The following is a 24,218-nucleotide window of genomic DNA, read 5'->3' as shown; positions in this document are numbered from 1 at the left end:
GATGACAACATTAAAAATTATGAACTCTTCCCAAATCTCTTCTTCAAACTCGCCAAATCCCACTTCCTCACCCGGAACATATAATACAAGACCGTCGCCATCGCAATATTAAACACAACATAGACCCAGATGAGCCCAAAATTGCGCCATCGGTCCCCCCAGTAAATCTCACTGCCGGCAAGATACTCATCCGCCACATTCAGAGAACAGAACGCACAGTCCGCCGTCGCATCCGGGTTCTGCAGCTTTCCCCCAGCCAGACTCATATACTCCGCCATATACTCCTGGCACGTCTGGTTCGAGGGCGGGTTAAACACAGACAGTTCATTCGAGGAGCAGATGACCTCGCGATCATGCACCTGTGTCGACGCCATCCCGCTAATCCAGTACGTGAAGGGTGAGGCGCGGTACATGAAGATCCAGAACCCGGGCAGCGCGGAGGGGACTTGCATCACGCCGCAGAAGGTCAAGGTCATTGAAAATAGCAGGACGACGATGGGGCTTGCGGTCTCGGCGTCGGGCATGGCGGCGATGCACATCTGTGCAAATGTGCTGGCGTAGATGTAGAATTGGATTGCGAAGAGGAGGACGAGGCCTTGCCGGTCGGAGGACTGGCTGGCCCCGACGACGGGGTAGTAGTAGCAGGCGTATGTCAAGATGCCCATGATTATCTGGTAGGGGATTTCGACGGCGATGTTGGCGATGAGGAACGCTTTCCAGGAGTAGGCTTTGCTGGGGCGTTCGCGGACTTCGTAGAGCGAGCGCTGGGTTACGAAGAGGGGCATTATCTGCTACTATTAGATGGAGAACCGGAAAACGGTTTAGTAGACATACCTGGTTCACCAGCGAGGCGAAGATGGAGCAAATCATGAACAGCGAGAAGATGACCGTCTGCATACCAGCGAGAGAAGTCTTCGCATCGTAGAACGAGAACCCAATGAACAGACCGGCCATGATGGCAAGGCCCCATTTCGAGATGATATACTCCGGCATGCGCCAGTACTGCTGGAACACTCGGTACGTGACGACGTAGACCTGGAACCAGAAGGGCATCGCGAACTCGGCGTGGCTCATGGCCTGGTCGTCTTCCTGCTGGACAGCGCTCTTTTCCTCGTGGATGCGGTTGATTTCGTCCTGGACGCCTTGACTCTCGGGACTCTGCTTCCAGACGTCAAACCAGTCTGTTCCCTTGTCGTTGGTCTTTGCGTTGACGACTTCAATCATGTACTCTGCTGGGTTCTCGGATTCATCGCATTTGCGTCCGCCATTGGACTCGAAGTAGTCGAGCAGCGTTCTGGAGTTGTTTCCAATCGGGCCAAAGTATACTGTCCTGCCACCCTTTGCAAGGAACAGGAGCTGGTCGAATTCCTGGAACAGAATGGCACTGGGCTGGTGGATCGTGCAGAGAACGGCCTGTCCACTGTCTGCCAGTTTGCGGAGGAATGAACAAATGGCCCACGAACTCTGAGAATCAAGACCACTACATCTGTTAGTATCTCCATATCCACCGTCGGAATAGACGTACCTGGTAGGTTCATCCAAGAACAGCAACAACTTGGGCTTCGCAGCCAATTCCACCCCAATAGTCAACAACTTCCTCTGCTCAACATTCAATCCCTCCCCAGGGATACCAACAATCGCCTCCGCAAAGTCCTGCATCCCCAGCATCTGAATCACATCCTCCACATAGTCATACTTCTCTTGGGTCGAGACATCCGGCGGCTGCCTCAGCAACGCACTAAACCGGAGCGACTCACGCACCGTCGCCGTCTGCAGATGCAGATCTTGCTGCTGCACATACCCCGTCTTCCGCTGGAAACTGGCATCGAGGCCTTTGCCGTTGACGAACATATCGCCGGTGATAACGCCCATTGTTGTCCGGTGGGCGAGCACATCGAGTAACGTCGTCTTACCCGCTCCACTAACGCCCATTAACGCGGTTAATGTACCCGGCTTCACCCAGCCAGAGACGTGGTCTAGTAACCGCCGTGGCTCGCCCTTGATTTCAATGTCGTAGCAGATATCCCGCCAGGTGAAGATATCTTGTTGAGGCGGCAGAGGTAGGTCCTCTTTGGATTCCTCTCTAGACGGCTTGACGGAGCCCAGTTCCACGGCGTTTTCTTCATCAGCTGCGGGCTTTACGTATCCAGGACGCATATACTCGGGTTCATGTCCCCGCCGGAAGACGAGCGCTTCGGCCGTACTTGTGGTGGAGGAGTTAAGTTCCGACGCGACAAAGTAGATGGCCATGAACCCGACGAGGAAGGCAATCAGGATGCCAAAGTTCCGCCATACATGGCTGTAGCTGTAGCTGTAGTTGAAGAGGATATAGGCATCGCCACTGACGGTCTGCGCACCGGGGACAGAGCCCAGCTGCGAGCAGATGAAGTTATCGCCGGAGAGATCAGCGTAGGACGGGACGAAGCTATCGCATGGAAAGTCGCGGCCGTGGAATTCATTCGCGATGAGGATTTCAAAGGCGTAGTAGATTGGGTTCAGGTAGTGGATCCATTCGAACCAGGGGTGCATTGACGGGACGGGGAGGACGTAGCCCGTGTAGACGATGAGGGCGAGGATGAGGACCCCCGCGAGACCCATGGCTTGGGCGGCGGTCTTGGTTACCGCGGCCATTGTGCGGAAGACGGCGCTCATTACGAACATGATGATGAATGTGATGAGGAAGTAGATGAAGAACTGGGAGGGTTCTCTGCGTAGGCCGGAGAGGAAGTATAGGATGATGTTGAACGCGACGGCGAGGATGAATTTCACGGGGATATCGCTGACGACGCCGGCTATTGCTTCGGTTGCTGGGTGGTAGAATGCGTACGAGGCGTGCTTTTCGACGATGGGACGTTGGGCGTAGAGACTGGTGATTTCGGACATGGCTGTTAGGGCATTCAACAATACGGCAAAGAAGAGCGTGGCCCCTTTCGACATGAACCCTGCTGTCGTGTCTGGGGGATCGTAGAAGACGGAGCCGATGATGAGCGCCATGATGATGTTTCCAATAACTGTGGACAGCGTCGAGGACTTATCGTTCCAGACGCGTTGGTATGCGCGCTTCGTGTTCAGCTTAATCTGCATGGGCACACTGAGCAGGTATGGAGAGGCTGCTCGCGAGTTCTTGGACTGTGTCTTTTCCTTGACCTCTCGGAATCCAGTCGCTGCTGCATCGTCGTTGCCTGGAGGATGGACTGTCTCGAAGTCTTCCATTTCTTGGAGGAGTTCCTTATACTCAGGAGACTGGATCCAGTATCGTTCAAAGTCTTCCGGGGTCTGGGGGACAACGCCCTTCATATCCTCGCGAGCACGGCGCTCTTGGGGATTTGTAACGGACGTAAGGAAATCCCCAGTCGTCTGGCGAGAAGGACACTCCCAGCCCTGTCGTTCGAAAAAGGCCTTTGCTTTTGAAGTTGGCCCGAAGAAGATCTGACGACCCTCGTACAGGATCGTCACCTTGTCAAAGACTTCATATATACTCTGACTAGCCTGGTAAATGGCAACAGCATGCGCAGTCCCGGCCAGATCTGCGAGAAGTCTCAACGCTTGCACAAACTTCAACGCAGTGGCCGAGTCAAGTCCACGACTGGAGTTATCCCAGGCCCCAAACGGCGTCGCAGCCAGTGCCATTTCTGCAATACTGACTCGTTTGCGCTCACCTCCGGACACGCCGCGTACAAAGTCATTGCCGACCTTGGTATTGTATGTATGGCTCAAACCGAAGACGGCCATCACGACCTGGGTGGTGTATTTGGCGAACTCGTCGCGGGTCATGTCGCGCATGCGGTGCTGCGGTGTACGGGCAGCAGCTGCGAATTCGAGGGTTTGTCCGACGGTGAGATGGGGGAAATGTTTATCAACCTAATTATTAGTATATCGTGTTTAATCTTATTAGGTGACGTACCTCTTGGTTGTAGACGACCTCGCCTTTGAACTCCTTCATCATCCGCTTTTGCGATACCCCGTTGTAATGCAGAGAGCTGGATGAGTCGATATCCAGGCCTTTGGTCTCACCACATATCGTCTTGAGCAGAGTACTGCAGCCAGCGCCCGGGCGTCCAAGCACAAGCAACAGCTCTCCCGTCTTCATCACGCCGTTGAAGCTATTCAAGATCCGACGAGCCGGCGAGCGTCTCTGCCGAAGCAATTCAGGTATCCGCAAAGGCGCAGACAGCATTGAGCCGACGGTGTCCTGTAGCTGTAGTGCAGCTCCAGACCCGGATACGTTCAAGTCTCTGAAGAGAATTCCTCCTTGTGGTGTTGACAGGCCGCGTCCTTCAGCATCAACCATGGCAGCTTTGAGCCACCGCTCCAGGTTGAACTCTGCAGTCTGGGGGTCCAGTGCCGGGTCATTTTCCGCAAATGCATTGTTTGTATAAGTGTTTGCGTGGATGCTCGACCGTCGTCGTGATTGGGTTGTGGCGATACGGTGTAGGTTGTTTGTTTCGGAGGGGCTGATCAGGTTCATAGGAGATCGTTGGATAGACTCTGTTCCCTTGAGGCTGTCCTTGGACGAGAACGAGTCCGTGTCGAGTGACTCATCGTGATGAGACATCTTGATGATGATTATTAGTTGGGTGTGGTTTACTTTTCTCCATTCTACGTAGGGGGAGCAGGATATATAACTACATTGTCCGGAACGTGCACCCCCGAGACATTCAGATTACTGAAAACTAATTTATCGGTTCGGAACTATCTGACATGGCACTCAATAATTAATTCAATGGTTCATAATGCTTTTCCTGTCAGGACCGGAATTCAGTTCAACCTCCGTGTAGGGCAGCCCCGCTTAGTCAGGCATTCCCACAGACATCATGGATAAATACGCAATGTCTGCAAATGGAAATCTAGAACAATCGTGGATCCGGAAGCCAGGCACCCTCCGATCCGGCTGAGGCTCAGATCCAGATCCAAGATGGCAGTGGCTGATCGGATCCCAAGACTGCGCATCCGCGCATAAATCATAATCTAACTCCGATGACTCAGCGGAAATACAGCAGCCCCAGTGATTGCCACTGATTGCCACTGCTTATTGGCTGTAATTCACTGGCAGGCCGGAACTTGGCTGGCCGGTCTGCCATAACCGGAGTGTGCTGGAATGTGAATTGCTCCGTCGCCCGTTCTCCGGTGCCTGATCGTCCAACGGCCACGAAGACGGATCCTCTCTTCAATATATCCGGATGTTCTTGTTGTGTAACTCTGCAGGCCATTATATTCTTGTCCATTATGCCACCCAGTATCTCCGGTGAGCGCCCCAAGCGGCGCCGCCGTGTGTATGCTTGCGACTCGTGCTATAGGAAGAAGGTAGATCTTCCTAGCCTTTTAAACACGGATCCTATATCCGGATCTTCGGTACATGCCGGTTCAAGGCAATGCTGACATTCTCGAGATTAAATGCGACGGCGCGTTGCCCCGGTGTGATTGGTGCCACCACCACGGCATCCCTTGCACGTATGTCCGCAACGAAGACCTGCGGTCGTGCAAGACGCCGAACACGAAGCTCAAGTTAGTCCATTATAGCCTATTTACGGCCCGAGATTTCGGCTTCCAGCTGCAGCTCTCGGCCTGCCGTATGTCTGGTGCTAACTGTAGCCAGGACGCCCCCTGCATCGGCCGTGAGCACACCAGTCGAACAAGGTTGGTTCCCTTGCAGTACAAATTATTAACTGCTCTAATATCGTCTCGTAGAACAAGTTCAGGACTCCTCTCGGTCTCCATACCCCACTCCTGGTCCACAGGCCGTGGCACCTCAGGGGTTTGGAGCGACTATCTGCTTCGCCGGGCAATCCCTGGGGAATATCGGTGGATTCAATGGCCTTCCTGTGTTTTCTGCTGCTGGGATCGAGTGGATCAAGGCTCGCACTGGCGCAGAAGTCACTCTCGACTGGTATCGTACATTGCCGAGTCAATCCATCCCTCATGCTAATCCCCAACGCCTGCCACTGCCTGACATCAGGCTTCTCCGGCAGGTGCTGGAGAATCATCAAAAGACTCTCTCACATCGCCTGTTTCCGGTTATCAACGAAAAGTGTTTCGAGTACACCATCCGCGCGGCTTACAACCATGAATTATCCGATATTTCGCCGGGCCCTGCCAGCGCCAGGTCCTGCATCTTTGCTTTTATGGCGTTTAGTTCGTTTGCTTCAGGCGCTGGGACGGAAAATACCATCACGTACACTGACAAGTTTGCCCAAGAAGTGTATGATCTGCTGCCCGAGGTCATTTCAGAGTCGGTTACGCTGGATGGGCTGCAGGCCATCCTCATGCTGGTAAGTTTCCAGGTGCTCCAGCTCCTGCCTCCTGCTTATATTAACCTCTGGCCAGTCCTTCTGCTGTCAGGCTGTATCTGCCGATATCCTGAGGATAGAAATGCTGCTCTCATCCGCAGCTCGATACGTCTTTCACCTCAAGGGCAACACCTGCCCTAAGCCCACCGATGGAGACGGAGACCCCCTTCTCGCAAAGTTCCACGTCCGCAACCTCTTCTGGATCAGCTTCATATTCGATAAAATTCTCGGCCTGCGCACTGGTCTCCCGCCTCTCTTCGACACAACGAGCTGCGACCTCACCCTGCCCTCCCCCGACGGCGTTGACGGCCACGACCCAGCAGTCTTCATCACCATGATCCGCCTCTGCATCGTCCAAGCAGAAATCTACCGCGGACTCTACTGCGTCCCAGCCCTGAACAAAAGCGACGCCGAGCTGCTTGCCACGATCCGAACTCTCGACAACACACTGGAAGAATGGTGGTCGACAGTCCCTGAATTCTCGTCCGACGGCTACCCAGACTCTATCATGGCGGACTTCCTCTTCAGAATGCAATACCACTACTGCACGAGCGCGATTCATCAAACGAGCAGTCGCTGCACGGCATGGGTCTTGAATCAGGATACACGCACCGCCGGGTCAAGTCTCGCGATTAGTATCAGCGCTGGCCGCTCTCTACTGAAGAAATTCCTCGACGGGAAGCGGCATCTCTTAGGGCATCATCTCATGTACGTAGGCTACACCCATCCCGGTCAACCACTTTATCTCAGGTCCAGAATAACTAACAATGTGGTAGGTTCTGCCTCCCCGAAATAACCGTCTCGACAATCCACGTCTTCTCCAACATCCTCATGAACCCGCTCGAGGTCTCCAGCGCCACAGACCTGAATCTCTTGCGGTCGGCCCTCACGCATCTCCGCGAGCATCTCTGGCAGCAGGCGCCGGAATCTTTCACGGTGCAGGTGCGTCTTGTGGAGAGCTTTATGGCGGATTTGCAGCGGCTGGCGGAGTGTGCGATTCGGAAGGCCTGCGCGGAGGCGAGGGCTCAACTTGAAAATTAGATTCTATCCTATTCTAGCCTGTTTTTGTTTTTTGGTCTTCTAGATTATACCCTGATACGTTTTGAATTCTGGTGTTTGCTTTCTTCTTGTTTGGCCAGGGCGTTTGGTGAGGCTTTAGAGAAGATATATATTGCTTTTATAGTTATATATTATCTATGATTAATAGTATATTTATCTTTATTTTTAATGATTCTATAATTGTCGTCAATAAAGTGTTTACTATTATCCACCCGGAGAGAGAACACAACTCCGGTACTAAAGTGAAGTGAGTCACGAATGGAGCAAATACGAGGCAGCAGCTCCTGTATAAAAGCCCAACGCCACACTAAGGAACATAAAATACGATCCAAAATAATTCTACTCCTCCCATATATTATTTCGCTAAAATGGCAACAATATCCCCCGCAACAGCCCACCTCGTCGAGACTGCCGAAATCCAGTTCATCAAGGCGCAAATCCAAGCTGTGCAAACACTATTCCCATCCGAGAAATTCATAGCAGAATCCATTGGCGGCGGCGTCGCAGCTGTCACAAAACCATCTTTCGGACGGAAACTGAATCATGTTGCTGGGTTTGGTATGAATGGGCCCGTCTCTGGGGAGGATCTCGACGCTATCGGACTTCTTTACAGCAGGATTGGGGTATCCCCAGAGATCAACCTCTGTCCGTTCGCGCATCAGACTGCACGGGACGCTTTGGAGAGGAGAGAATGGACTATCTGCGCGGAGATGAATGTCTACGTCTTGTCTTTACCAGAATATGAAGGAGAGGAAAATGGTGAGGAGATATGCATAACGCACGTCTCTGCGGAGGAATACCAACTCTTTATTGAAACGTCTGTCGCGGGCTTCGGATACAACTCTACACCTGAACAAGTCGATCTGTTCCAAGCTCTAGCCAGTGCTGCTACTCGCCGCGGGGATACGCGTCTCTACCTTGCTCGCATAAATGGACAGATTGCCGGGGCTGCGGGAATGGCTCTAATCACCACGCCTGCAGGTCGAGTTGCCGAGTTGTATATTGATAGTACGGTCCCTGGGTACCGGGGTAAGGGCGTGCAGACGGCGTTATTGAGGGCAAGGCTCGATGAGGCGAAGAAGGAGGGAATTGACATTGCTACTGTTACTACTTGGCCGACTGGGACCAGTGCGAGGAATGTTGAGCGGGTTGGGTTTGAATTGGGATATCGGAAAGATGTATTTACCAGACAAGAATGAGCTCTGTATACGAATTTGAATATAAGATGTTTCGTGACTAAACTCCATATAGCTTACCATAAGAAATGCCCACGATCGTATCAGCTATGTTCGCCCTCTCAGCCAGAGAGCTACAAGCAGCAAAACAGCCTCGAGGCTTTGAATACTGAGCGCTTAGCCTCTTATAGTATTTGCTACTTGACGTGTTCTCCATTGACTCGCTGCGATACCTGCATGACGCTGCAGCCTCGTCCGATTCCATTGGTTATGGCTGAGGCGGTGCTGTTGACGAGGCTGAACCCGTCGCAGGTGTCGAGTCGCCCCTGTCCACCTTTGACATCTTTCTCTCCTTCAACATCGCATCTACCTCTTATTATCTTTATTTGTCTCGTTGTTCTATCATGGCGGAAGTCGTCGGCGTCGTCTCCGCTGGCATCGGGGTAGCAGCGTTCATCGTCCAGATTACTGGGAATATCAGCCGCCTGAAAGAGATCCGTGATTACAACCAGCACAAGGCTGGAGACGAGATTGAGTTTCTGGTTCGCCGTTTGGTGTTTTTGCAAAACGTGCTTGTGCCTCTGCAATCGTACGAAGGGCATCCTGTTGTGGATATTGCGATTAGGAACTGCCAGTTGGAATATAGCAGAGTTGATGCTATTTTCCAGAGAGTCGCGGAGACAATTTCTCGAGCGCAGGCTGAAAGAAGCAAAAAGTGGAAAACTCTCGTGAAACCTCCAGAAATAAAGAAAGACCTTAATATCGCGAAAGAGAGGATTACGGGGGTTATTGCTGACTTGACGTGGTGAGCATCAGTCGTGCAAGGCTGGGAGTTTTACTTATACTGACTCTAGTAGCTCCTTCATATTAGTCCTTCATCAAACCGTTCCCAGTCAAATTGCAGCAACAGAGACACATAGTAGCGGCCGTATCACTGAGACAGAGTCTGTAGACGAGGGAGAACAATCGAATGTCATTGTCGTCACGAAGCCAACAGAATCAAACCTAGGCACAACCACAGATATAACAAAAACGATACATCCCATCAGAAGGCAGTCATGCAGCGTGAAACACTGTCATTGCTCGTGCCATACAACCGAGAGCAGTTCAGGGCGCTTCTGGGGTTTCCAATATACACCATTCTCAACTATCTGGAGATATTGTGATAATGCACAATGCTCGGCTCGGCGATACCGCTGGAACTTACGAATTGCCCTCACCCAATATGGCATCCCATTGACTGTTATCACCGGGCTTGAACTGATCTCCGGCGAGGGCAAATATTCTCTAAGGCCAGCACTGAGTGTGCAAAGAACCGTCAGGTACACATCCCCAGGGTTCGAGACACTAAGGTGCTTTCGTCATGGCCTACTGGAGCTACAGGACGTAAAAAAAAGGTTTCTAGAGCTATACAGGGCTGATCCGTCATTGAAGAACCACGTCAACCCTGCTGGCGGGGACTATGTGCAGGTACGTACACTGTATCTGACGCGGTGTCGACGTACTCGTCTGACAACGGCCAGGAGCTCTTTTCCGTCATTGGTTACCGGTATGATATGAGAGCATTCCTTCAATTGTTAGACTTTTTCATATCTGAACTCGGCATGAGTCTTGAGAACCAGGGTTTGAAGTAAGTTACCCCTATGCGAAGCCGCAAACTGTCCGACTACTAATAGAATCTTAAAATGCTCAAAGCTTCCTGATGGAATACATACTGTGTCGATATGGGCCTTTGGATCGGGAGCCCTTACTTGATGCAGCTCTTAAACATGGGTTTGACCCTGACGGGGCTGATTCTCCAGTATTTGAGAACTGGCCAGGGCTGAGCCTGCATTATTTCCGGGCTTTCAGTAAAACCAACGACATTTTTTATATCAGATCTCTAGCTAGGATAGCCAATAATGATACAGGCGCCGGTGAGGAGTCAAAACGCCTCTAATTGTATGTTCTGGCTGACGAACGGATAGGCTTCGGTGGTCTAACCCCCCTGCACCAGGCTGTTCTCCAAAGGTCCGTTCAGACAGTGCTGTCGCTCGTTTCACGGCCAACAACTGCTGCTAACGAGAAGAACTTTCTCGGCCAAACGCCCCTTCATCTAGCTGCCCCAAGCTTGGAGCTCATAAGCATTCTATATGAGGGTTGCCACGATGTCGACGTTCAGGATAAGTGGGGTGCAACCCCCTTGATGTATGCCGGGGCGTTGGGCAATACTGAAGTTGTTCAATTTCTCATTGCTCACGGGGCGAACATTTCCATCACAGACAGTGAAGGTAAAAGTTTCTTCGTTTACGCATCTAGGCGGAAGCGCTGGGATCTAGTACTCGACACACTGGAAACAATTCGACCTCACTGCAGTCCAGAGGAATTCCAACACCACGTTTACACGTCGCTGGCGGAGGTTGTGCGGTTGTTCCACTACCCCAAGGAGACGAGGGCACATTTCATTTCCCTTGTTGAGCTTTGCGACAATGTGGATAACGTCCTTTTCTACAATGACATTACAAGGACTGAAAACAATAACCTGTTACATTATGTCTTTAATCGTGAGGAAGCTGAGGCCCTTGTCCGTTGTGGCTTCACTGGATTCAACCAGCCCAACAGTGCAGGTCAAACACCCATATTTTCGCTGGTTGAGTACCTGGATACTAGGCTGTTCCAACTTTTACTCGATAGAGGTACAAATGTCAATCATGTTGATTCACGCGGGCAGCCTTTTCTGTTACACTTGATGGCCGACTTGAAGAACTTTGGCAGTAATCGCTGGAATGTAATGGAATGCATTAATATTTGCGTGAGCGAAAAAGCTGACATCTTCTCATCGGGCAATTGCGAGTGTCCCTGTTCTCCTGAGGGCTGCTGTGTCTCTTCCATTTTCGATGTCTTTTTCAGGGAGTCCGCATTCTCTAGTAGATGTCCGGTCCCCTTTGTGTGGGGGTTCGAATTCCTGTCTGTGGTCGAAGAAAGGCGAGGGCTTGAGGAGTCCCGGAAAGTGCTTTCATCACTTCTTCGCGCAACATGGACCCAGAAGATTGGGATCACTCATGTTTGCTGTCACAAAAGAGCCTATACATTCAGTGCGTTTGTGCGGGACGATTCCTCCGAGATTCTAGACGAGGAAGAAGAACTTATCGAGGATTTGAACAATAAGATGTGCACATGGACATCCGACAGTTTTGAGACTCTGAGGACGAAATGGATGATATTGCTGAGGACAGTATTTGATGACAGATTAAAGGCGTTTGAGGAGAGTTCAAACCGCGTATCACGAGTAAGTACCAACCTAGTCCGACTGTCTTGTAATTCAAGCTGATGCCCTATAGCCATGCATAAAAGTTGATTATGAAAGTGATACGTTTGTCTACCACTACGACGAGGTGGGACTTGCGCCTTCATTGTTGACACCTATCGCGGAATATGTCATATGGATGGAACACGAATATGCACGACGAAAAACAAGAACTACAAATCGTGAGAGAAAGGCGTGGTATGTTAAACGACTGTTGTGGATTATGGAACTAATGCAAGTCATGAATCTCGATCGCGATGGGGTTGTTTCTGCAATACAGCGACGGCTGGACTTCTGGGAGGATAAACCACCGGAGGACTTGGATAGAAAACGTGTTATTGGCCATTTTATGGATTCTTTGAGGGCGGTGGATTCCAATGGTGTGAAATAAGATGCATACTGGTCTTCCTATATCATGTCGTTTCCAGCACTCGAAGCCTTCCTAGGGGCCATTTCCATGTAGTGGAAGTACATTTTCATGGTCTGGTAAAATGAAGTAGTCCATTCTCTCTGACAGGAAATATTCCTAATCAGAAGTTCTCCAACCGAATCACCCCATATGAAGGCTCCTCATACGGATGCGCCCTACACATATCAGTCTCCATACTTACACCAGTTTAATCCTTCGCCTGTCCCCATTAACTACGCCAGATGATACACTACGAGACAAGAAGAAAAGCAACTCACTTCTTCAAAGCCTCAACCGCCCTCCTCGCAACATCCTCCCCAACACACAACGTCTCAACCCTCAACTCCTCAATCTTCTCCAACGCCCCAACACTGCCAATAGCCGGGTTCGCTGCATCCCCTGGCCGAAACTGGCCCGTTCCAGACGCCACCCAGCAGCATTCTGTGTAACTCCCTGGACCTGGATATCGGCCTGCACCTGCGGCGAAGACGGCGCTTTTGACGGGTTCGAGGGACGTGGGGGGGACGTGGAAGATTAGTTTGAATTTTGTGAGTGCGGCAGCCATTCTGTCTTGTGTTTTATGGTTTGCTTTATGGTAACTGGACTGGGTCGTTTAAACGCTGACTTTGATGAAGATGGTGAAGTGAGGTTGAGGTTGGTGGGGGAGAGCGGGGTTATGCACGCTTTATACCGCATTATTCCACATGCATCTGCGCTCAAAAATCAAGGGAGTAGCCTCGTACTTTACGATCTAGTAAGTTAAGTTATACGAAATAAAATATTTGGATACCCTCCTTCCCCTGTTTCATAACTTCACCTCCACGCAATCCTGCTATTCCAATCTGCGAACAATCTGACAACCTAAACAGGGGGAGGGCATTTCCCCGAGAGCGAAAGCGGAACCTCGTTGATAGGCCCATTGCAGCTATCCTCGAGCTCCTGGCGATTGAAAACCTTTCTGATCCACTGCATGGCCCATGGAGAACCGCAGATGGAGGTAGGGATGTGGTCCCTCAACTTCCACTTGTACATCGTCACCGGGGTGCCCGCCTCGCAAAACTTGTCCTTCAGGGCTACAGTGTCACTATACGGGGCAGTGACAAAATCTATTCCGCCCTGGAAGATGTAGAGAGGGAATTTTGGAGCGGTTTCTGCTGTGATGTGGTTTCCCAGGACGCCAATCTCTGTAAGCTCGCGCTCGAACGTGGTCAAGAAGGAGTTCCCGTGCTTAAACCACCAGTTGATATTGGCATATGTTTTCATGGGCGGGAGCTCAACCTCGCTACAGCGCTGGCGGCGGCTGAGGAATTGCGTCTTATGCGCTTGTCTGAGATCTTCGTCCATGGTCTTGTTGATTTCGGGTATTGCGTTCATCACGCCGAGCATGGCCCAAACATTCAAGGGTGAATACTTCGTATTCACATTCTTGTAGGTTTGTATGATGTTCGTCGGGGGTCCGCCAATCGCCGCGCCAATAATATTAACGGGGTTTTCCTGGTATGTTTGATGCAGCTCGACAGCCCATTCAGAGGCGTAACCGCCGCCGGAGTATCCAAACAAGACAGTTTCGGCAGCGGGGTCAATCCCCGTGATATTTCCAGAGTCTGTCGCGGCACGGATCGAATCCAGGGTCTGGTAAGCGCTCTGAGGCCCCACGGTGAAGGGGGCATTTGATCCTTCATAGTCGGCCATATTCAGCACCGGTGGTGGTCCGTCATCTTCCAGAATGCCGGCTATCAAATTCATTTGGTCGCGAGTAAACGGCGTCGCAGCCGCATTGGCGCCCGGCTGTAGCCCGTACGAAGGAGAGCAGTTGACATCTGGTGCATCGTAGGCAATTTGGTAGGACAGAATGCGACTCATGTTGGCTCCCTGCGGGACAACGATGGTAGTAACGGATGTCGTCTTTTCTTTGTTGAGATCCGAGGTAACGTAGAGCAGTTGGAAGGCCTCATATTCGCCAATGGCGGGTATAGCAGAGATATCGATGTTTACCTGGCGAGAATCGAGAACTTCGCCGAGCTCTCTGTCAGCCCAGTCTGCAGCTTCTGGCGTGTAGAATGGATCCTTTGATGGGAGTGTGGGAGCGTCGGACGCCTGGGCTTCTGCGCGAGCAAGAAGGCCAAGCGTCAATGCCATAGGGACAAGTCCAAAGTTCCACATGGTATCGGAATTGAGGGTAACTTGGGTATCTTTCCGGGCCTGCCATGGGGTCGCCTCTATTTATGTCATGCGATGGACAGTTGTTTCACGCAACTGCAAGGAATGTATGCCATAGCTGAAGGTCACAGTTCCCACACTGGAAACCCTAGCGCCTATACAACAGGGGTATGTCAGATTGCCCGGGAGAAATCAAGAATCTTCATCTTCCTTGCATTATTTTGTGGTGCAACCTACGTCGATATAGTCCATCTCTACGTCAATCATGGGATGTCGCCCGAAGAAACAATCCACCGGAATATCATGATCTCCTTTGGTTCAGTTGCACCACCCATAGAAACGACCATGGCGGTAGATATGGTGCCGGCATCAGCCCTAACCTCCAAAAAAGTAGGGAGACCGACTTTGCCTTTCGAGGAGTGGGTCTGCATTCATTTGGAGGCAAGAATGGGTTGTACTACATGAACGATTATCTTGTCTTGAATTGGTGCGTCCCTTGCGGATTCCTAAGACAACCCTCCACATGATGTTCCTCACAGATAGGGGCATTTTATTGGGTAGCTCGATGTATGCCGTGAGGGAGCAGGAACCACTGAAACAGTGTCCAAGTTCTCCATTTTCATTGCTGCAGAAGGACCATCTTCAAAGGATATGGAACGGCCCCTAAACTGCGCACATCTCAGTTACGCCACGGCTAATACACATATCTGAATCCCGGGTACAGGTCCTCTCCCTCGTCCTTCGTAAGTCTCTTCTCCATGGAACTCCTAGCCGGAAGACCCAGATCCTCAGCCTTGCTGTTCCTCATACCATATACAACCCGCAGCGTAATCGCAGCAACAATCGCAGCCGCGTTAATGGCTACAATGGTTACTTTTGCGGGTATGTAACTGTTATATCATCAGCTTCTCTTCCATCCACTTAGGTGAACAATGAAGACATACTCAGGAGCATCTCTGGCCTGAAACGTCTGCGGCCCGATGATATTCGCAACACTGAATCCAGCAGAGATGAGCGCCGCCCCGGAGACTTTGCCAGTGTAGCCCTTGAAATTCCCTGCGATCCAGGCCAGGATTATACCGAGGGGTGCGACTGTCTATACGCATATCAGTACTGTAACCACTTATCCACAATTCGAGAGGTATACCGCATTAACCAAATAGATCCCCACCAAACACCCAGCCTTATTGCTCTGGGGCATAAAGCTCATAAGACAGGCCCCCAACAGCGTCGCGACAAAGAGGATGTTCAGCGTCAGCCACCGCGGATACCCCTTTGCAATGGCATAGGTCGACAAGATGATGCAGACAATGCTCACAGTCCCCGAAGGCATATTCAGCAGCGCGCTCTGCTTCGCGGTATACCCGTAGTTCTTGATAACCATCGACGAGAAAGCGACGATCAGACCCGAGGGCAGGGTCGAAAGGATCGTGATCAGGAGCAGCAGCCACGTTTGGATATCAGTCAGGACGACCCAGAGCGAAGCGACGTGGAATTGTTTCGGCGCAACGTTGGCAGAGTCTGCCTTGAGACGGGCGGATATGGTTGTTTTCTCGTCTGCGGAGAGGAAGCGGGCCGTTTCGAGGGAGAGAGGGAGGAAGACGAGGATGAGCGCCGCGGCGAGGATATTAACCAGTCCGATGACAAGGAACATTACCCTCCAGCCGGTGAGGGAGAGCGATGCTGGTGCGTGCTGTGCGCCAAAGGAGACCAGTCCGCCGATTATCTGGCCGACGCCGACGCCGCAGTACCAGAGGCCGAAGCGGGGGGTAGATTCGCGTCGGGTGTACCAGAGGCTTGTGTACATTGTAAGCGCGGGGGCTGTCTATTAGTATTTTATATTGTTTTGATTGTTGGATGGACATACCGACGACTGCTTCTGTTATGCCGAGGAGGACTCGTAGAGCCATCAACCCTCCGTAGTTCTGTGCAGCGGCGGAGCAGCAGAGAAGAACGCCCCAAAGGAAGACATTGCAGCCGAGGACTCGTGTGATGGGGAATTTCTGGAGGAGATACCCTATTTCTATGAGCGGAGTCGCGTTCTGGGTAGAATAAGGGAAATACCTTGTGGAACCTCTGCCACAGCGTAGGCGATGAAGAAGGCCGTCGCGAGCCACGAGAAGTCATTCCCCGACATCCCCAGGTCTGTTTGGAGGCCCATGACATTTGCATACTACCCAGTCAAGATTGGAATGCCAGCGTTGAATTTTAGACTCACGTTCAAGCACACTTTGTCGAGGAATTGCAGGAAATAGGTCAGGAACATGATGGGCAGTATGCGCCAATCGATGCGACGCAGCAGCGAGCGCACCGGCTTCTGATCTCCCTCCAATGCATAGTTCAGGTCGGAGACATCGTGCGTGAGGCCGGTGGTTTCTCGTTTGGCGTCCATGATGCTGTCTAGGTGCAGCGAAGTGGGATGGGGGTCGTCGCACAAAAAGGCCAGGCGAGCCCGTGGCAAATAAGGAAAATGCCAGTCTCACCTTCACGTGTCCTTGCATTCTCAAGGATCCCTGCAGTCTTAAGTGTTGCATTCTTAAGTGATTGCCGCGCGTGGGACGCCTAATCCGATGCATCGACAGATCATATCCTGATTCTGTTCAGTAGCGTTAACTTAAGGCAAGGGAACAAGAGTTTAAGTCCATCATTGGCGGGGTTTGTCTATTCAGCTACACTAGTCTATGCAACCCTTCTATCGCTTTGTCGCTCGCCAGAATTGGGCATCGTATGCATTCCGGCTCAGCCCCTTTGGGTTCTGGGCGTAGGGCACGTACAGACTCCTGACCTTCCCATCCAGTCCTTCTCCTGCTGTTGGCGTCCCGCATACATCTGGGCCTGCTTCGTCCACGTCAAATTCGAAACCCAATGCCTCGCTGACTTTGACAATCTCGTCCAGGGAAAGCTGCAGCCATGGCCCAGTTCCGTATAACAATGGTCCGAGATTAATCCACGTCCCGCCGGGCTTTAACAGCCGGTGGATGTTCTCCAGGTACGCCATCAGGTTCCGCGCGGTGTCTATAAAGAATAAAGATACAATGACATCGTAGGAACCTGATTCCGAGTCTGAGAAAAGCGTGGTGAAGTCGCCCTCTACCATGACGACCCTCGAAGCAGACGGAATCCAGTCGGGAAAATGCACAGCGCGCTGCATGTCGGACGTCGTTGCCTGATGCGACCACCAGTCGATATAAGGGTAGTAAGAAAGACTATTTGGCGAGGCTATTTGAACTGCATATCGATGGACGAGGTTCATATACATCGACCATTCGTTGATTGTTACCTCGAAGCCTGAACAGTTAGCGGAGACATCACCGGTAGACAGGGTACAGGGAATATACCTCCTAGAGCATCGATTTCATATCCTAATCGTCCTGCTCCAGCTCCTGGGGCCAATACTCGGATTGGCTTGTCCTCTGAACGGTCCATTTTCGCAAGATTGTCGAGTATGCATTTGAATGCGTCTTCACGCTCGAACAGTCCTTCCTCCGACCAGTCGCGCACAAAGTGCTTCATTCCCTGGACAACGCTCGTGCGGTCAGGTCCTTTTTTCTCCTTCTGCATGTCCTTGATAAACTCGTCCAGCTCTTTTCGGGGTATATCGTAGAATTCAAGGCCGTGTCGCACAATATCCGCCGCAATCCTGTCATTGTCCTCAAACAGATGCTCGACCGTGTTCAACTTACGAGTATATCCAATAGTCTTTTCCACGAGCTTCTGCTGGCTCTTCGGGACATTCTTATACATATCCCTCCATCGCTTCACCTCAGCCAGGTTGCGCTCCTTGTACCGAGTGAACCCGTACAGCGCCATGAGCAGCCGGTGACGCGGGTGATTTGCGTTCCATGTCCCAGTCGACCTCTGTAATCAATTCTGTAATCGAGAATATTCCTCCTCCTGTCTGGCACTCGGTGCTTCAACGACTGTGATGTTCGAGACGACGACCTGCGTGATGTCCTGCCATTGACCTTGTCCTTGTGCGGCGGCGACCTCCTGCGCTTTTGCTGCCACCACACAGACGATCACAAGCAGGAGAGACCACACAGCCTGCATTTTGTCAATCTCCATTTTCACCGGTTCCTCTTTTTTAAACAAAAATAAATGAGCTTGCAAGGTCCTCACCCCAAGGTCCCCGCCAAGTGCCAAGACTCCGCCGCGGCATAACTATTTACGTTTTTTATACTCTGTATTGTTATGCTCTACCAGGAACCCAATGTACGAGGCTCGGTAGGGGTCGAGAGCAGTCGACGTATCCTCCCCCGCGCCTCTGAAGTCATGTCAGCCCATCTGAACAGCCAGCGTGCGGGGTTCAGCGAGTCAGCCCACGACGCGGGATATCACGTCTGCAATCTGACATCACCACAATGAAACAAATATCATTGCCGTATAAACAGAGTACAGTGTCTTCCTATATAATGAAGAAAAGCAATCTGGACCCGTTATTGCTCCCGGCTCTTTCAACCGCCCTTTTTGGCCATCCAGGAGCAAGAACAGAGTATGACGTCACCCGCTACCCACCGGTCCCTGCGTGTTCTCGCCCCCTTCCCCCCTGATGATCCCCAGAGGTCGACGGGGCCTCTGCCGAAACGGACAAAGCGCTCGAATGCTTGTACGGCGTGTAAGGCGCGCAAGTCGAAAGTACGTGCACTGATTCTGGGCCCCAATGTGGTGGAACATTGGTTAACTTGCGTAGTGCGGAGGCGGCCAGCCGTGCAATAAGTGCAATGAAATCGGCACCGAGTGTATTTTTGATAGGGGACTGGATAGGAGGAGGAAGCTTGCTCAGAGACATGCTGAGCAGGAGCTTAGCTCGTTGCATCAGCTGTTATATGATATTGTGGACGCCTTTGATGGGGGCAATGTAGTGCAGCTGGGCCAGCTGCTGTCCTCTATACGAACTCGGTCGAGACAGGCTGAGAGCCAGGAGTTGGGTTTTCCAGGCGATGAGCAGAATAGGCAGAGTGAGCAGAGTAGAGAGAGTACACAGAGTGCGGCGGAAATGGGTTTTAAGGAGGCAATTGAGGTATGCTTGTTGTCCTTGCTGGTTTGCCCTAACTGACTGCAAGCCCATCCAGGCTGTTCCCGAGAACTCGAGACGATGGTCAGCGTATTCCGATTCCGTTAGCTCGGTAGGTTCTCTGCACGGGGTAGATACCCTAACTGAAGATCCGAATCGAAGTCTTCAGAGTCGAGCAGCCGGGTATATAGGGAAGGAGTCAGAGATTGCGTGGATGCAGAAGCTGGACACTGAAGCTGCCAAGTTGAACCATAAATCGCGCCATCTCGCACCGCCTGCAGAGGAAGGACCCGTTGCATCCATGAGCTATCATGTTGACTTTCTCCATATAGCCGATTCACTCCCTGTCGAGCCACGGCTGCTACCCCCGAGACCATGGGCTGCCCGTCTTGTAAACATCTTTTTTGAATCAATAGCGCCTTCTTTTCCGCTTATCAATAAGCCTTTGTTTGAATCTCAGTTTAACTACGCTTACAGTGGCTCTGCTCAGCCCACGCAGAAATGGCTTGCTGTTCTCAATCTTGTATTCGCTGTCAGCTCGAAGCATTACCAGTTAGCGGAGCCTGTCACTGGCAAGGATGTGGACGACCACCTCTTTCTCTCGAGAGCTATCTCTCTTAATACTTCTCATAATCTGGTTCTTGACCATGCAGACTTGCACCAGGTCCAGTTTGATCTGCTGCTAGCTATCTACTATATGGCTGCTGGTCAAATAAATCGGTATGCTCTTCCAGGCACAGCAATCACCTTTCTGATGTTGTAGATCATGGCAGACAAACGGACGTGCTGCCCGCTCCGCTACCTCCCTGGGTCTGAATCTGCGTGCACTGGGTGACCAGATAGACCCTGTTTCGAAGGAGACGCGTACCCGTATCTGGTGGTGCATTTTCTCCTTGGAACACCTGCTGGCCGGTATGACTGGACGCTCCTCATGCGTCGATTACCGGTCTGTATCTCTATATCCGCCAGTACCATACGACGACAGCATGTTCCACGTTCCTGAACTGGAGGAGCTCCTAGGAAATACTGTCCTGCGTGAGGAGCGCCTCCAGTGGACTATCTACGCCAGCGATTCCCAGCTCGAAGCGCGAACCAGGTGGTTCCAAACAATCAGCCCAACCCAGTCCCTCTACTTCTTCCACCTGGTCGACCTCTCCATGATCACCCACGCGGCCGTCACCACGATATACAGTCTAACCACCGTCAAAGACAGCATCAGTGGCCAGAGCGGAATCCGCCCTTACCAAGAAAAGCTCCAAACATGGCTGTCCAGCCTCCATCCCTCCTACGCCTTCACAAACTCCCACGACACCCCAGCTCTGTCCCCCGATAACCGCTACCAAGTCAGCCTCGCACTCGCCTACTACAGCTCCCAGATAATCCTCAGCAGGCCCTGCCTCACACGCCCAGACATGAACGACGGCACAAACATCCACTTCACACGCTCCCGCTTCGGCAACGACACCGCAAGAACCTGCGTCCAGTCCGCCCTCTCCCTCATTTCCATCCTCCCAAAAGCCCCAAGCACAGAATGGCTTCTCCAAACAACCCCCTGGTGGTGCATCCTCCACTTCCTCATGCAAGCCCTAACCGTCCTCCTCATCCAACTCTCCATCGGACCCGTCCCATTCCTAAAAGCCCACGGTGATGGCGAAGCCAACCAAGCCGGACAAGACGGTAAAAGCCCCACAATCACAGTCTCCGAGAATCAAACACCAGAGATCATCCTCGCGGCATCCAAAAAGGCACTCCGCTGGCTACATACTCTCGCAAAGAACGACCCCTCCTCCCACCGCGCTTTCCAAATAAGCGAGAGCTTCATCCGCCGCATCGGCCGCGCAAAGGGCCTCGATCTCTCCGGCATCCCTGATCCCGCTGATTTGGCAGGGAATGCGCCTTCGGCGTTTAGTTCGGGAGATGTATATCCTTGGGCTCAGTCGGTGACGGTGGCTCCGGGGCCATCGAGTCGGCAGAGTGCTGAACGGCTGGAGAGTGCGAGTCGCAGTGCCAGTGCGAGTCGTTCGGCGGGTATGCGTGACGGGGTTGTTAATTGGGGGCCTGATTGTACGGTTTGTGAGGCCGAGTACGAGCGCCAGCAGGAGTCGTTTGCGCTTGATCCGGCGCTGTTTTCGGTAGATATGTAGGTCTATATCTTTGGTGTAGTAATGCGTTCGAGGGAATTGTCTATTAAAGGGAAGTTTGTAAGCATACTAGTGTGGGTGACGCTCCTGAAGGTGGAGATACCACTACGACCACTGAAGGCTGGGGCTTCAGTCATGGTATCGATCACACATCCGAGCACCTGAGCTGTCCAGACTGCGATGCCGAGTATCAATTCAGCCTCCGTGATTGTGGCGTCCACGGGAGGGCGTTTCTGGTCACAACGTGGATGGATCTTGGGGCTGGACTGGATGTCGAGGATCTCAAGTGGAAAAAAATGATATCAGGGTTTCCAGACGGCCAGATTCCCCTTCAGCAACGGGACAGCGATCCAACGGATTTGACAGGCTATTTTGATAGGGAGCCGGTACCGCCGTTCAGTGAGGTCGGTTTATCGTTTCCTGTACAAGTCCGTGCCTGTAACACGTTACTATATTCGTAAGCATGCGAAATGATAGTATACTGCTTCTGATTATCTCCATTCATGGTGGATATAATTATCGGAGTGCTACGCCCGTCTGAGTAGTTACTTGAACTTAGCTCTCCTAGCTAGTTCTCAGTTTATCAATATTGCCAATCTCAAACTCGGCAGTTATTTCTGCAGAGTCTATAGCTGCGTATAGAAGCCAGGCCCAACACTCTCGAGCACTTCCCCGTTCTGTGACCCCTGTGCCGATCCAGAGCCGTTCATCCCTATTTAACCCATTTAGACAAGCAGTTTCGTTGAATCGGATCAGCACGGATCACGGAGACGTCGAGAAAGTCCTGCAAAATTTGTTCCCTTCGGCCCACCTCGTATTCTGAAGTAGCTTTCCCCTTCATCTCCACCGTAGATCTCCTCCCCGGGCCAGATCGACCTCATTCCATCTTCTCTAGGACCGAGGGGAATGGGATCGGATCCTGCCAAGTAAAAGCCAGCAAAGTATACAGATGAATGTTCCATGGCTCAGGCGACTTCGGAGATATAATATGGATCACTCTCGGACGTACACCGAGTGGATTCTCGTGTTGCCCCTTGAGATCTGGATGGAGCGGGGAGTTTGCAATTTCCAGATATTCTGCGAAGCCAAGTGCATGATATGATCGTGGAAGGTCAAAGAAGGCTTCGTTGAGGCGTTCTCCAGACGAACTCTTGTCTATTAACGCGTTAACTATACACGAGCCGAGTTCAAAAGGGCAATCGATCTGTGAGCTCCAATTGTCATTCAGGATTCGCTGCTCCTGCTAGACGCATCGTACTCACTGATCAGCCTCTGGCCTTCAGGCATCGGGTCGGGCAGGAGCCGCGCAAGCAACGAACTATTCATGCTAGAATTGGCATTAGGGCCACCCGGAACACATTTCCAGTTTGGAGAAGTGTCGATCTCTGGTAATCATGATAATCGCGACAATCGTGGCAATAGTGTCTTGCCGAAGATGAGCCGGAATACCTTTGCTGACAACTGACCAGCAAATCTTAGTGACCGAGGCAAGCCACGTACCAGAATTTGGGCTTGAAGACGGCGAGCTGGAATGAGCAAAGGTTCGAAGACCGCACACGACTAGTTCGATGTTTGAAAGGCGAACTGCTGTGGACTCCACGCGAGGAGTGGACAGGGGTTAGTAATGGCATCTGTGCTGACTCGTTTTTTCTCTTCTCCCCTCTGCTCTCCCAACCATCTCCTCGGAGCCTCTGTGGATTCCCAAGAAGATATTTGTGGAAGGCCTCAAGCTTCCAGCCAACAATCGTGCAGGATCTCACGTGGGAGTCCACCGTCCTGCCTGTCCGCTGGGTCCAGAGTATGCAGGCCTGTCCCGCGTCTACGGTGATCCGCCAGACAGGGTTAAATAACCTGGTTTTCCGCTGACAGAGAGTGGAGCAGCGAGCCTTCACTTTCCCAACGCTGCCTAGTGTACTGGCTGGCCGCTGGCATGCTCGGTCGAGAACCCTGTCAGGGATGGGCTTCCGGCTGCACGGTGGCGGCCATTTCACTCAACCGTGGTTCGAAAGAGATGAAACAGCTCCAGCTACAGGAATACAAGATCTCAAACCAGACGAATACCGATGCGAAGCTCGAAAACTGCTTCTCCAACGATCGAGATCAGATAGCACTCGCAGATCTTGGGAGCAGATTGGGCAACAAACTCCCTGGATCTTCGCCATCGAAATGTCAAATTCGGCACTTTGCTGCTCGCCAGCAGCCGGAGCGGAGTCCAGAGAGTCCCTGTGCGTCCAATCTTGTTCTTGTGCAGTGGGAACTGGGAGTACGAGCCGCGAGCACCAAGTGGACCGGCGCAGGCTAATCAGGGCTGGCAACGACCGGTGCGATCCACAGGACATTTGCCTGAAGAATGGAACATCTGGGGCAGCACGAGTCTATCAGCGTCTGTTGCCAATAATAATCCCCGAAGAAACCTGCTTCTGGGGCAGCCACTGTGGTGACTGTGCCGTGTCATTACCGCGATCACCACCGCTTTCTCTCGCTTTAAACTGCATCCGGCAACACTGCCAGGGCTATCGAGTGGTTCATCTGCTATTAGGTTTTGCTATTTTCCTCGGAGCGCTGCTTCTGGGCATTTAAGATTTGACACTTAACGCCGTTGCGGTTTGCACGCCGTTATATAGGATCCATCCGCCGCCTCCCGGGGTCTTCGTCCTGTCATGACATGAACTCCCGCTGTCGACAGA

General features: G+C 51.9%; 10 protein-coding genes across 10 annotated transcripts; 5 read left to right on the top strand and 5 right to left on the bottom strand.

Moving 5' to 3' along the window:
- Nucleotides 1-14: 14 nt before the first annotated feature.
- Nucleotides 15-4,569, bottom strand: ASPVEDRAFT_47528 (putative ABC multidrug transporter; the record flags this gene model as incomplete). Its single annotated transcript, XM_040813805.1, has 4 exons — nucleotides 3,905-4,569; nucleotides 1,526-3,861; nucleotides 835-1,480; nucleotides 15-788 (listed from the first exon to the last, which is right to left on the bottom strand). The coding sequence occupies exons 1-4, from the start codon at nucleotides 4,553-4,555 to the stop codon at nucleotides 18-20; spliced, it is 4,404 nt and encodes a 1,467-aa protein (XP_040674143.1). The 5' UTR covers nucleotides 4,556-4,569.
- A 548-nt stretch (nucleotides 4,570-5,117) lies between these two features.
- On the top strand, nucleotides 5,118-7,434 carry ASPVEDRAFT_47526 (Zn(II)2Cys6 transcription factor). Its single transcript, XM_040813803.1, has 6 exons — nucleotides 5,118-5,304; nucleotides 5,390-5,505; nucleotides 5,597-5,637; nucleotides 5,689-6,269; nucleotides 6,325-6,995; nucleotides 7,064-7,434. The coding sequence occupies exons 1-6, from the start codon at nucleotides 5,227-5,229 to the stop codon at nucleotides 7,326-7,328; spliced, it is 1,752 nt and encodes a 583-aa protein (XP_040674142.1). The 5' UTR covers nucleotides 5,118-5,226; the 3' UTR covers nucleotides 7,329-7,434.
- Nucleotides 7,435-7,688: 254 nt separating this feature from the next.
- On the top strand, nucleotides 7,689-8,583 carry ASPVEDRAFT_47523 (GNAT family N-acetyltransferase). Its single transcript, XM_040813802.1, has one exon. It carries the CDS (start codon nucleotides 7,715-7,717, stop codon nucleotides 8,543-8,545), a length of 831 nt encoding a protein of 276 aa, XP_040674141.1. The 5' UTR covers nucleotides 7,689-7,714; the 3' UTR covers nucleotides 8,546-8,583.
- A 342-nt stretch (nucleotides 8,584-8,925) lies between these two features.
- Nucleotides 8,926-12,198, top strand: ASPVEDRAFT_34535 (uncharacterized protein; the record flags this gene model as incomplete). Its single annotated transcript, XM_040810864.1, has 6 exons — nucleotides 8,926-9,326; nucleotides 9,379-9,991; nucleotides 10,045-10,151; nucleotides 10,217-10,437; nucleotides 10,489-11,789; nucleotides 11,842-12,198. The coding sequence occupies 6 exons, from the start codon at nucleotides 8,926-8,928 to the stop codon at nucleotides 12,196-12,198; spliced, it is 3,000 nt and encodes a 999-aa protein (XP_040674140.1).
- A 139-nt stretch (nucleotides 12,199-12,337) lies between these two features.
- Nucleotides 12,338-12,781, bottom strand: ASPVEDRAFT_144019 (uncharacterized protein; the record flags this gene model as incomplete). The annotated part of the gene is made up of 2 exons (XM_040807955.1): nucleotides 12,338-12,392; nucleotides 12,495-12,781. The coding sequence occupies 2 exons, from the start codon at nucleotides 12,779-12,781 to the stop codon at nucleotides 12,338-12,340; spliced, it is 342 nt and encodes a 113-aa protein (XP_040674139.1).
- Nucleotides 12,782-13,077: 296 nt separating this feature from the next.
- ASPVEDRAFT_57488 (putative lipase) lies at nucleotides 13,078-14,425 on the bottom strand (the record flags this gene model as incomplete). Its single annotated transcript, XM_040815344.1, has 2 exons — nucleotides 13,078-14,321; nucleotides 14,401-14,425. 2 exons carry the CDS (start codon nucleotides 14,423-14,425, stop codon nucleotides 13,078-13,080), a joined length of 1,269 nt encoding a protein of 422 aa, XP_040674138.1.
- Nucleotides 14,426-14,938: 513 nt separating this feature from the next.
- Nucleotides 14,939-16,918, bottom strand: ASPVEDRAFT_394559 (putative MFS transporter). The gene is made up of 6 exons (XM_040811928.1): nucleotides 16,595-16,918; nucleotides 16,441-16,549; nucleotides 16,244-16,393; nucleotides 15,524-16,197; nucleotides 15,321-15,472; nucleotides 14,939-15,266 (listed from the first exon to the last, which is right to left on the bottom strand). Exons 1-6 carry the CDS (start codon nucleotides 16,766-16,768, stop codon nucleotides 15,071-15,073), a joined length of 1,455 nt encoding a protein of 484 aa, XP_040674137.1. The 5' UTR covers nucleotides 16,769-16,918; the 3' UTR covers nucleotides 14,939-15,070.
- Nucleotides 16,919-16,999: 81 nt separating this feature from the next.
- ASPVEDRAFT_47516 (uncharacterized protein) lies at nucleotides 17,000-18,550 on the bottom strand. Its single transcript, XM_040813800.1, has 2 exons — nucleotides 17,715-18,550; nucleotides 17,000-17,664 (listed from the first exon to the last, which is right to left on the bottom strand). The coding sequence occupies exons 1-2, from the start codon at nucleotides 18,184-18,186 to the stop codon at nucleotides 17,069-17,071; spliced, it is 1,068 nt and encodes a 355-aa protein (XP_040674136.1). The 5' UTR covers nucleotides 18,187-18,550; the 3' UTR covers nucleotides 17,000-17,068.
- On the top strand, nucleotides 18,529-21,657 carry ASPVEDRAFT_394227 (uncharacterized protein). Its single transcript, XM_040811916.1, has 4 exons — nucleotides 18,529-19,011; nucleotides 19,067-19,396; nucleotides 19,449-20,110; nucleotides 20,154-21,657. Exons 1-4 carry the CDS (start codon nucleotides 18,871-18,873, stop codon nucleotides 21,532-21,534), a joined length of 2,514 nt encoding a protein of 837 aa, XP_040674135.1. The 5' UTR covers nucleotides 18,529-18,870; the 3' UTR covers nucleotides 21,535-21,657.
- A 1,704-nt stretch (nucleotides 21,658-23,361) lies between these two features.
- On the top strand, nucleotides 23,362-24,212 carry ASPVEDRAFT_394403 (uncharacterized protein). The gene has a single exon (XM_040811923.1). It carries the CDS (start codon nucleotides 23,488-23,490, stop codon nucleotides 24,109-24,111), a length of 624 nt encoding a protein of 207 aa, XP_040674134.1. The 5' UTR covers nucleotides 23,362-23,487; the 3' UTR covers nucleotides 24,112-24,212.
- Nucleotides 24,213-24,218: the final 6 nt, after the last annotated feature.

The sequence above is a fragment of the Aspergillus versicolor genome (genome assembly GCF_001890125.1).
Source record: "Aspergillus versicolor CBS 583.65 unplaced genomic scaffold ASPVEscaffold_15, whole genome shotgun sequence".
Classification (NCBI taxonomy): Eukaryota; Fungi; Ascomycota; class Eurotiomycetes; order Eurotiales; family Aspergillaceae; genus Aspergillus; species Aspergillus versicolor.
The sequence above is the reverse complement of the archived record's forward strand: the minus strand, read 5'-3'. Positions and strand labels throughout refer to the sequence as shown.